At 49.6% G+C, this 12386-nt stretch overlaps 1 protein-coding gene across 1 annotated transcript in view; it reads right to left on the reverse strand.

Annotated features, from left to right (window-relative positions):
* The window catches only part of Cacna1b (calcium voltage-gated channel subunit alpha1 B), a 96095-nt gene that overhangs the window by 69120 nt on the left and 14589 nt on the right, over nt 1-12386 (reverse strand). The window contains exons 6-7 of the mRNA XM_059258801.1: nt 5238-6020; nt 4158-4375 (exon numbers count right to left, since the gene is read on the reverse strand). Coding sequence (XP_059114784.1) covers nt 4158-4375; nt 5238-6020 — 1001 coding nt within the window. The remainder of the gene's footprint in view (nt 1-4157; nt 4376-5237; nt 6021-12386) is intronic.

Consider the following 12386-nt stretch of genomic DNA (forward strand, 5'->3'; position numbering starts at 1 on the left):
AATATAACGTTTTTAACAGAGTAATGCAGAGAAAAACTCACAGACAGGAGTCCAAATTCCAGTGGCAGATTATCAGAATCATGTATGGACGTTTTTTAAAGTACCCTACATTTCAAGAAGGGACGTATCCAAAGCAATTCCTTATTAACAGCTATTTTAACAGTGATCAGCAAAAATTATGTTAACTGTTTTATGCCCTAATATGATACTGTGTGACTTGTCAGTGTTTAACTGATATTTCATCATGTTTTATGAAACTGTGCAGTTGGGTTAGCATGCAACATGGTAACTTTTTAAAACCATTTTAAATAAGAAAGGCAATGGATTCCTTGCTTAACATGTGAAAGGTCCTAGTTTGATCCCCAACACCAGGAAAATACTGGCTGTAATTGGAACTGATTTTCAAGAATGGAGTATTGAGGTCAAGTATGATGTGACTATATGGTATTAATATCCTAATCTTACAATGCTAAACACAGAATGATAAAACCACAGTATACACCTCACTTTAAAATACCAAGCTAAACTCTTAAGAAAATATTAATGGAATCCAACAGCGCATTTCAAAGTAAGTATAACTGGCCGGGCAGTGGTAGTGCATGCCTTTAATCCCAGCACTCAAGAGGCAGAGGCAGGCGGATCTCTGGGGGTTTGAGGCCACCCGGTCTACACAGTGAGGTCCAGGACAGCCAGTGCTGTTACACAGAGAAACCCTGTCTCAAAAAACCAAAAAACAAACAAACAAAAAAATCATGATCAAAATAAGTATAACTGTCTTAATCTGCATAATTACACTAGGTTTTCTGGTGCTGTGAGGCACCACCAGCCACTTCACATGAGTCTCCTCGCTAGCTTTTGTCACTGCTGGGGACTATAATGATCACGTGTCTGGTGGTAAATGCTCTAAGACAGTAGCCAGTGTCATTCAAGGGGCCATCTCCATCATCTCTCTACGGAGAGGCTATGGAGAAAAAAAGATGGGCCATCCTGTGAAAGGTGACAGGCCGCTGTGGCTCTGTGCTGGTGTGCCTCACCTCTGCCCCAAGACCCGCTGGCATCGTCTCTGCTCCTCCGTCCAAGAAGCTGCTGCTACTGAGCGGTATTGATGATTGCTACACACCAGCTAGGCCAGCGGTTCTCAACCTTCCTAATGCTGCAGCCCTTTAATCCAGTCCATGCTGTGGGGACCCCCAAACAGAATATTATTTCCTTGCTACTTCATAACTGTAATTTTACTACTGCTGTGAATCATAAGCTGATATGCAGGATCGCTGATAGGTGACCCCAAAGGGGTCAAGACCCACCACAAGTTGAGAGTCACTGAGCTAGGGCTACACTGCCACTCTAGCAACTTCTCCAAATCCACTTTTGATGCCATCTCCAAGACTGACAGCTACTTGACCCCCAACCTCTGGAAGAGACCAAGTCTCCCTATCAGGATTCACTGTCCATCTTGTAAAACTCTACACAAAAGTCTCCATTCAGAGGACCTAGGCTCCATCAGTGGCTACCACACTTTTTATTTGTTAGCAGATTTAGCTCATTCTATTTTTATACCAGAAAAATAGAATGAACTAAATCTGCTAATAAATAATGACTGACTGAGGTCTAACATTGCATAGACAGTTCAGATCTGAAATCCATTGCTATATATCTCCATATATAAGAGAAAATATGACCTCTATGGATGCTTTAAGACTTAACAAAATTTCACTCTTTGAGCAGGCAAAAAATTTACTAAAATAGGAATTAATGTATACTAGAAACATATGTTTCTACATATGTCTAAAGCCAGAATTTTTAGCCTAGTAAAGATAAAACAAGGCAAAGGTACCCAATAACCTGGATGTTTCCACCAATGCTATCAGACAGATTAAGAGATCTAAAACTTAGAAGAGAGATACACTCACTCACAGAAGTTTTGATAATGTAGTGGGGAAACAAAACAAACAGAATCAACATTAAAACTAATGCCTTGATTTGAGGATTCAGAAAAACAGGATAAATAGTAAACATATAAAACATTTAAAATCAATACCCTAGATTTCTTCTTCTAGCAGTAGTGACAAGTATCAGATTAACCCCAAAAGGGATAATCATGAACACCAGACACAGAACCAAGTTGTTAGTGAACACATAATTTTGGCACTTTAAAGACAGAGGTCAGTGTCTGAGCTACATAGTGAGACCCTGTCTCAGGAAGAAAATTAAAAAAAAATACACACACACACACACACACACACACACACACACACACACACACCAGGCATTCAGACACTAAAAATCCAAGCCAGAGACTGGGAGAAAATACTTATAAAATACATTTGATAAAAGACCTCTGTGAAAAATATAAAAAGAGGTGCTGGAGAGATAGTTCAGTGGTTAAAAGCACTTCCTGCTCTTACAGAGAGCCTGGGGTCAGTGGCCAGCACCCCCATGGCAGCATACGGCAATCTGTGACTCCAGTTACAGGGTTTCTGAAGCCCTCTTCTGAGTCCACCAGCACCAGGCATGCACACGGTGCGAAAGCACACATGCATGCAAAGCATCCACACATAAAATAAAAATACGTAAGTCCGTGTGTGTGTGTGTGTGTGTGTGTGTGTGTGTGTCTTAAAAATTAAGCTATTAAACAAACCAATTAAAAAATAGGCAAAGATCTGAATAAAAATCTCCCCAAAGAAGATACACAGATGTCAAGTAAACATAATGAAAAATACTCAAAATCATACATCATTAGGAAGTTGCAAAGTTAAACAAACTCTGCTATATGGTTCATTAGAACAACTAAAATCCAAACCACAGGTACCACCAGATTCAGAACTACGTGAAGCAGAGAGGGCTTCACTGGTAGCTAACGGGAATGTATACTAGCACAGCCACATTGAAGACATTTGGCAGTTTCATACAAAACTAAATCAGTCTTACCACATACAACTTCACAATCACGCTTAGGAGGTACGCACTCAGGAGGGTACACCATGAACCCCGACCATGTAACTACTAAAGCTGGAAGTAACTGAAATACCCTTCGATAGGTGCACAGACAACGGTGATATATCCAGAGAGTGGAACTTCAGTGTGGTAAGAAATGAACCACCAAGCCACAGAATTAATTCCTTAAGTGTATAATGATAGTTTGTTTTCTTTCTTTCTTTCTTTCTTTCTTTCTTTCTTTCTTTCTTTCTTTCTTTCTTTCTTTCTTTCTTTCTTTTTTAAGCCAACCTGAAAATATGCATGCTGTATGATTCCAAGTATGTGACATTCTGATAAAAGGCCCGTGGCTGCCAGCACGGACGGGCCAGCTGTGGACAAAATCCCAGGGGGTCCCTAGGCTCAGTCTCAGGCTACTCTTCAGAGAAGACAGATCCATTAGTGTGCACGGCAAGTGAATCACGAGTGGGCCAAGATCAAGTTTTCCTCAGGGATACCGGTGGCTAAGGAGTTAAAAGCCACCCTCTCTACCATTCTATCTTCCCAGACAAAGTGTGTGTGACTGACCGCACACATGGGTGTGCATGGGGTTACAGCTCATGCGGCCTACTTCAGAGCTCAGTGCTGCCTGGCCTTCCACAGGCTCTGCCTCTCAACCTGGAATGTTTTCTTTCATTCTAATGTCTGTCCTTGTGAGGACCACATCCGTCACCCTTCTTACTACATGGCTTATTCACTAAGCTCTCCCTGCATGCTCCTTTCTGGTTTCACACACATAGGAATGAGCAAGGGAAGAGAGCAAGTCGCACAAGGGGGCAGGTTTAGGGCAAGGTTACAGAGCACATGAATAGGCAGATGACAGCTCCGAGATCCTTGTCCTCACCTACCCACCCCCAGCACCAGTCCTTACCACCTTTGGCAAGCAACAAAAGATGAAGATGGAAGTGGCCACCTTCCACTGTGTCCCCAGCACTCTGACACTGAGCCTGGCATAAGCCAGCAATGTGAAAACATTTTTTTAGGAGGAGGGACAAAGATATTTAACATCTATCTGCCTCCAGGGCAATGGAAAGCCAAGAGATATCAAAGGACAGATACTGATAGCAAAGAACTTGGTCTCCATGGGGAGAAAATTCAGAGAAGTAATCTGGATCCCCGGTCACTGACAGAGAGCAGCAGCAATGGGGTAGCTGGGCCTGCCATTGGTTCAGGAAGATACTCACTGGGAACGACAGTGGTCTCCCCAGGAGGGCCTGTCAGTGTCACTGGGACATGCACAGTGGTGCTGGGGTCTGAAGGCTGACTGCCCATCCGGGTGACATTACGCTGGTTGTCTGCATCTTCTGGTTGTTCTTCCACTTTCTGGAGACAGGTGCTGGGCAGCATGTGCAGAGGGCCCACACCTGTAACTGCAACGGCCTCCAGACCACAGTGAGGTTCCCTGAAACCAGAGTGCTCGTTAGTCTGATGCAGCAGGTGAAACTCCTTATGGCTTTCTCTTCATGCAAGGCAAGTAAATCTTGGGCTATCACCTCTCCTCATGTTTTGCATGGTTCCTATTACCCTACACACATTGTCATTAGGTCTAAAAGGAAGGTATAGAGCTGACCTATCTGCTTTTAACAGAGCCAGACACTATTGGTATTATAGTCTGTAGGAGGATCAAAACCCCTTGGAAAAAGAAGCAGTCTAAAGTAGGTCATTTCCCCAGGACACCCTGCCAGCGATATCCTCCACCCCACTCCCCAGGAAAGGCCCAGCACAGAGTTCGAACCACAGAAGGCAGTGTTCTGTAGACTGATCCTCAACAATGGCCTCCAGCTGTGCCTAACCTGGTTTCTGCCGGTCAGTGGTCAGCAGGCAAGCACAAAGACCGTGGCTTCAGCCTCGACCTCCAGTCTCCAGGTCTCTTCAAGAGTCAGAGCCAAAAAGCGGGACAGTACCCTCTGGTCCATTTTTTGTAAACTCAGCTGGCAACCTTGCTTGTTTCTCCTCTCCCAACATCCTCCCCTTCATCTGCAGTACCCCCAATTTTCTCTTCTCCTGGGTGCTCCACTCCTTCCCAGGTCAATGTGTTCCCAATGTCTCCAGTCTCTCCCTAAGTCCTTTGTCCCTCCCTGTGTGTCACTGAGTACCAAAGGGAAAATTGGGAGTGTGTGTGTGTGTGTGTGTGTGTGTGTGTGTGTGTGTGTGTGTGTAGGGGGCGGGGACAACAGGAGCAGCCTGGCAGAGTCATCCTGTACCTTTCTATTATTTGTGTAAGGGCTCCTAGCCCCCTCCCCCATACCCTGCCTCTTACATACTTGGGCTGGTGGTTTCGGGTTTCCTTATCCCCTTCTGCCACGGTGCTCTCCTTCTCTGCAGCCTCCCTCTCGGGGGGCTCAAGTGTTGGTGGCCCCTTATGCCTTGCACGGTGCCGGCGTGTGGGCTCCTCGCTGTTCTCTGCCTCCCGGGGGCCCGTGCGGGGGCCTCGATGTCGTGGGCGTCGCTCGCCCTTGGGTACCAGCACTGGTGCGGTGCCCTCTTTACCCGAGTCCTGTGCATGCCGGTGGGCACGGTGTCGCCGGGGCTCGCGTTCAGCGGCCTCCTCTTCCGGGGAGCCACGCCGGTGGTGACGCCTGTTGCGCTCACAGCGTGCTTGCACTTCAGCCCCTGCAGCATCTTTGCTGTGACTGCGACGAGGGCGCGGACGTTCCTCCCGGGTCGCCGTGTCGGTGTTTTCGGTCTTTGGACAGTCTGTCCTGTCCTGTTCGCCGCCAGCAGGGGCGGTGGCTGAGCCCTTGTCCCTTTCACGGTGCCGGTGGTGCCTGCGTGGCGGGTCTGCACTTTCAGCGGCCTCCGTGCCTTCGGGCTTCGACTTGTTCCCCACAGGTCCCCGCAAGCCATCCCGGCCAGGCTCCACCACTAGGGGCCGGTCCATGTGTGTCTTCATGTCTGGCCTCACGTGGCGTGTGCTGGCATAACGCAGGCGCTCCTCGGGGTCCATCTCGCTGTACAGTGCCTCACAGCTGGCACGCAGGTTCTGTAGCCTTAGCTGACTGGCCCGCTGCTCCCACACTGAGCGCGCCTTGGCCGAATTCTGCTGCCTGCTGCGGGGAGACTATCATGAGTGTCACCATCCAGCTTATCTCTGCCTCACAGGGAAGCCGCAGATGAACACAAGCGATGGAGGAATGTGGGGACAGGGAAGGAGAGGTAACCAGAGCCTTAAAGACCCCTGCAATGTTGCTGATGGGGGAAGAATGGGGGTAGGGGTGCAATTCAGCTCCTCCTGTCAATGTCCTTCTGGACGCCACTCTAGCAGGAGGACAATGGCCCAGAGTCTGAAAGGTGCAAGGCTGTGAGGATGCCAGGTACCGGCATGAGTAGGTAAACGGGCAGCTAGCCAGGGAGGCAAAATGGGAAGAACCGATGGAGGCACCCTGCAGTCTGCCTTGGGAGCTGGCCCAGGAGGGCTAGACAAATGGACACTTCTAGAGGCACTTACCCTTGGTACCTCCCAAGGGAGCAGGTGGCCCTGTCATGAGCAAACAGAACTTCTGCTGCATTCTGAAGCATTCAGGCGGCCCCCACTATTTGGCTCAACCAATTACCAGGAGCCGAAGTCATGTCTAGAGCAGAGGAAGCCCTGTTTCTTAGTCACCAGTGCCCTCTTCTCTCCTGGTCTGTGGGAGCCTCATACTCCATGAGAAGAGAGCTGGACATACCCTAGAAATCCTCCAGCAACAGGGGTGGGCAGCAGTCCAGTTCAGTTCTCACTGAACCATAAAAGGCCTCACCTTCATTCAAATCTCACTGGCCCAGACATCTTCTGTTCCCACATCCTAAACAGGGAGCTCTTTTCCATTCTGGGTTCTTTACTGAATAAAACCAGCAAAGGATGTGGCCCCAGGCCCACCTCTGCCAAGCAGAGACCTCATTTGAGGCTACAGCCTCATCCTTCGGTCTGGAGGCTTCTGGATAACCCCGGCATTGTCTGTGGGATCACTAACAATGACAGCGACAGCATCAGTGCTCTGGGTTCCATACCCACCTCATACAGCCTTTATGACCACCTCGAGGACAGGTGCTTTTCCTGTGCCAATTTTAAAGGATGAACACTGAGCCTAGAAAGAGGGCATGATCTACTTGGGGTCCAGAGTTAGTCGTTGATGGAGTTAGGTTCACATGCATACAGGGCAGGAGGGAAGAAGTGCCTGAAGAACACGCAAGCTCTCAGTCAGACCCCAACTGCCTCAAACCACCGGTGCAAACTGTGCCCCAGGGAACAGCCCAGTCACCAGAATAGACTGTTCAGTGGGAGGCCAGCAAATCTTATCCTTTCTCTGTGTGAAGAGCCATCCCCGGGCAAGTCTGAAAGCCAATAAAGAACAACAAAATCTGTGCCTCCTCCCCTAGGAGCTCAGGTGAGGTTGACAGAACAACAAGAAGCATCTGCTACTTGTCCTCACCGGGGCATCACAACCATGATATCTCTGCTCCAAGAATGCCCTCTAATACCCACAGAGCTTCCTTGTCCCTGAAGGGCTCATCTTCGCACAACGCTGGAAGACAAGAAAAGGAAGAGGGCCTGAAGATATGCACCCATCTTCAAGAATCCTGGGAGGGTTGATGTCTGGTCACTACCTGGACCTCTCAACCAGTCAGTACACCAAGATGGGCCTGGCTTCTGAGTCCTCTGATCAGCAGAAAGCTGGCTGGCTCAAATGAGCATCAGGGCTAGGGCCAGCACCACGGCTCTCTGTTGTGAAAGATGGGCATTGAAGACAACAAGGGTATGCACAGGCCCGACGCTCCAGCTCTGTGGGAAGGCAGGACTGGGCTCACTCAGCCCTAGCCTTGCACCAGGTATGACCGACCCTCTCTCAGGAACCACCTCAAGTACAGAAAGAATACAGGTTGCCCATGGGACTGAAGGGTATCACTGAGCTTGCAGGGGCCCCTCAAAACATAGAACAATACCAACTAGCTGGGCAAGGGCCACCCGCTCACCTCCGCTGGCTGCTACAGCCCCCCAGTCCATTGCTCTGGGACCTAATAACACCAGACTGTTTATCTGATTCACAAACCCATAGAGACCACAGGCTCCTCCCAGGACAGATTCCCGAGTCTCATTCTACACATCTGGGCCATCCTGCCCTTGCCCTGGTCACTCTCTACAGCTGTTCTTTGACCTCTGCCCATTGTGGCTAGGACAGACAGCTCACTCTTCCTCTTCAACAACTTCACAAGCAATTCAAGATGCTCTCTTGAAAGGCCGACTCCTTGCTGACCTATCTTGCTATCAGGCTGGCAGCACTACTCAGGCAGAATCCATACTGTACAGGGCTCCCTAAGGAGCCGTGGGGAAGAGCCGCTGTCAGGATGTCCTGGTCCCAGGTTTAAATGCTATCCAGCCATATATGGAAGGTGCGAGGCTCTCAGCTAAGGCACCCTGGACAACTCAAGGCTCAGAAAGGAATCTTGAGTGTCTGTGCTCCTGCTGTGAGGTCTCTGGGCAGAGCTGGCCTGTCACCTGATGCTACGGAAGGGTGAGGCATCCCGGGTGGTGTGTACCACTGATACCTCACTTCTGCCATATGGAAGTTACTGAGGACTCAAGAGGCTTTCTCACTCTACCAGGCATTAGGGCCCCAACCTCCGGCGGCATCTCACACTTGTGAGAAGACTCAGACTGCTCTGTGCTGTTGTCAAGGAGGCACACAAAGCAGCCATGAGACACAGAGGCGACCCGACTATCCACGCAGAGGGCCCAACTACAAACGTTCCTGCTCTAACGAGGAGGCACTGGCAGCAGACAAGACCAGCACCTCCCTGGGAGCTCAGACGAAGTCAGGAGGGAAACAGGACTGTCACTTACAGGTCCGGCCCCGTCCTTGAGGGAAGAATCAGGAGCACATCTCCCAGGAAGAGCTACTCAGGCCAACTAGCCAGGCTGGTGTCACAGCCAGGAAGGCCAGCTTGGTCTGCTCCCTACCTTACTATCCTCCCCTGTGAACAGAATGGGGTCCCCATTCTGCTCCTAGGCCCTCAGCATTCATCCTGGATTTTCAGTACTCCCTAGCCTATGTACTACAAGCTCTATAGAAGCTTTGTTCATACTAAAACAAGGCTGCCTCAGAATAACTGACTCATCTCCCCAAAGTAAGGAGGGGCTAGGAGGAGCCAAGGAATGTCACCAAGAACTCTCTCTGCCAGCCCTGTGAAAAGCACAGAAGACCTGAGTCTGCAGAGTTCCACCCTATCCAAGAAGTAGACACATACAAGGTACTAGAGTGACTGCACACAGACAGACAGCAGACAAAAGGACAGAGACCAGAAGGGAGAGGAGGGCCAAGCTCAGAAAGCTCTGGGCCTGTGAGGAGGACTCAGGGACAACAGGGAACATGCCCACTATTCCCACAGAAGGCTGGGCTGGAGCTGCCCATGAAGCAAATGACTGGGGGAAAGCAGTCAGGTGTGGAGGGAAGGTGTGTGCACATAGTTATCATGGAGCCACAGATGGAGAATCGTAGCAGAACCACTCACGGTGAGTTTACGCTGGAGACAGATGAGCTGCGAGATACAGTACCTCGAGTTTGCTTTACAAAACTGCACATGCAAGAAACAAAACATAAACAGGAGTGAGAAAACCAGAGAACGTTCTGAGACACAAGTGGCACTTGGGCACCACGTCAGTGCAGGTGCAGGCCGCAGTGCACATCTGGCAGAAGGCTGCAGATGCATCCACCAGACAGGCACTGGCCAAGACCAGGGCTAAAGAGAAGCTGAGAACCAATTCTACATGTGCAGAAAAGTGAGGCTAAGGTGAGCCAGCAAACCCTACATGGCTAGAAGACAAGACAGTTCTCTCCGAGACCATCCATCACCACAGCCTGGCCCACACTGCCCTAGGAGGAAAGGTCTGGGAAGAGTTGCAGCCACCTTTATAGCAATTCCAACAGTCTCCCACACCTAGAGACCCGGGCAGGCTGACCTAAAGCTGTGGACTTTGGATGAGCACATGGCATATACAGGAGGCAAGAGCACCCTTACCATGTGAGGCTACAGGCACCCACCCCACCCACCTTCCCCCAAAGCACCTGGTCTTTGCTCCCAGACCCTCAGTTCCCAGATTCAAGTCCCATGGCTTCTAGGTCACAATGACCCCCAGGCTGCTGGGCGGTGGTGGCGCACGCCTTTAATCCCAGCACTCGGGAGGCAGAGCCAGGCGGATCTCTGTGAGTTCGAGGCCAGCCTGGGCTACCAAGTGAGTTCCAGGAAAAGGCGCAAAGCTACACAGAGAAACCCTGTCTCGAAAAACAAAAACAACAACAACAAAAAAAAAAACCACAATGACCCCCAGGAAGGAATCAGCCTATGTCACCAACCCACCTCCCATGTAGTATTGCAGCCACTTCCAAGCGATGGGCAGAAGTTTTTCCAAAAACAACAGAGAAAGCAAAAATCTCTTTACAGTCATTTCTTTTCACACTGGCTTCCCAGGGATGGTCGGGAAGCTTTCCAGTGTCCCTTTCTAAAGGCCGAGATCTTTATATACTGTACACTGAAAAAAGTTCACCTTCACAAAGGCCCCAGTGTGAGCAGGCATGTAAGTATATCACAATTCTGCTGAGAAAGTGACTGTGAGTGTGAGATTGGGAGCATGAATACAGGACTTGTGACTGAGATTTTGAGTGTGTGAATTGTGAGTGGGAGATCATAAGCCTATGTATGAATGTGTGAGATAACATGTAATATTGTGAATGTGAGACTATGCAAGACATGAGTGGGATTCCGTGTGTGTGTGTGTGTGTGTGTGTGTGTGTGTGTGTGTGTGTGTGTGCCCCTAGAAGACTAGGCAAGGATGAGGAGTCACAGCAGAGAGCAGGAAGATACCCCACACTTAGTGGCCTATTCCTTAGGAGCTTCCATGGAGGCTACACAGGACTGTGCCTCACCCCAGCAATTCTGGAATCACCTGCCATGCTTCCCAGAGCACAGAAGGCCTCACTCACCATGCATACTAAAGGTCCTTCAGCAGCCCCACCCCAGGAGACACTGCTGTAAAACTGCCAAGGTTCTAACAGCCACATTCTCCCCAGTCTGGCAACAAACCCCCAGAGGGAGCTCACATACAGCTCCTGAGCCCTCAGAGGTCTTAGTGTGAGTGGCAAGAGCCAACAACAGCGGCCCTCACACTCAGTACCATGCACACACGGAAGAAGGCTCACCTAGTGTGGCCGATTGCCCAGAATCTCTAGTCAAGTCAGACTAACATATACTGTTGTGCATAGCCTGTTCCCGGAGATGCACATCTGCAACAGTGTCTCCAAGCAGGGACAGTAGGGGAAGGAATGTAGGGGCAGTTCCTTCTGGGCTACGCCAAGGACCGTAGACTCTCTTCCCTAGGCATCAGTCTAGACAGGAACACCTCCAGGAATGGCAGCCCTAGAGGCAGCAGGAGCTGCTCATATCTAGGAACAGCAGAGAAGGCACATGCTTAAAAGAACATCACTTCATGCCACAGGTCTACGTGAGGCTGGGAGCTCATCATGCCAAATGTTGACCTGCCATCCTCTCTACAACTGACCACCACCACCTCACAGAGCTCATATAAAAGACACGAGGAGGGACCTGTCAAGTCTCATCAACCTTAGGATCAAGTTATTGAATTAAACTGGCCAGCTAGTCAGTAATTGAACTAGCCAGACAGTGAAATAACAGGGTAGAACACTGAGCTCCACAAGCCATCTAAGCAACAAATGCCATGCCCCAAGCCTCCTGGTTCCCAGGAGCTCGATCCCTATGGGCTGCAGCCATTTTGGCTGACAATTCCCATGCCAAGTGCTTTCTCTACATTTAGAGACAAGTCCTCTGAAAATACTGATGACCTCTTGGAAGAATCAGAACCACTTTGGGTACACACACACACACACACACACACACACACCAGCTCACGTATTCAATCACTACACCAACATCCACAACCAACCAATTCCAACACATAATTTAGCAGTGCAGGCATAAGTCACCACAAGGTGCCAAGTCAAGGTCATGTGCCCAGCCTATGAAAAGTACGTGGCAAGATGAGTGTGCAGCTTCAATGCCAGCAGGGTACTTCTCCAAAGAGTCACCTATAGCCAAGCCACATGCCCAACTGTCCTGACTCCTACACACTAAACTCCTCCCAAAGTCCCTAGACCTCTATGAATGTCACTGTACCTGAGATTCAGCTAGCTGGCAGGGAGACTGGATCTTCCCAGTGTATACCTGCCCTTTCTCATCACAGATGCCTCCATGCCAAGCACTTGCAGAGACATTTTTGGAAGTGGCTGGGCTGTCAAGGTGCCACTAGAACCTTTTGTCTCACAAAGTACATTTCTGGAAAATTATGTGTAAAATCTACATGTTGACTCCTTGCTCCCCTGACCCCAGCCAGAGCTTTGCCAAGGAACGAGTACTAGGACCAC

Source organism: Peromyscus eremicus, chromosome 4, assembly GCF_949786415.1.
Source record: "Peromyscus eremicus chromosome 4, PerEre_H2_v1, whole genome shotgun sequence".
NCBI lineage: Eukaryota > Metazoa > Chordata > Mammalia > Rodentia > Cricetidae > Peromyscus > Peromyscus eremicus.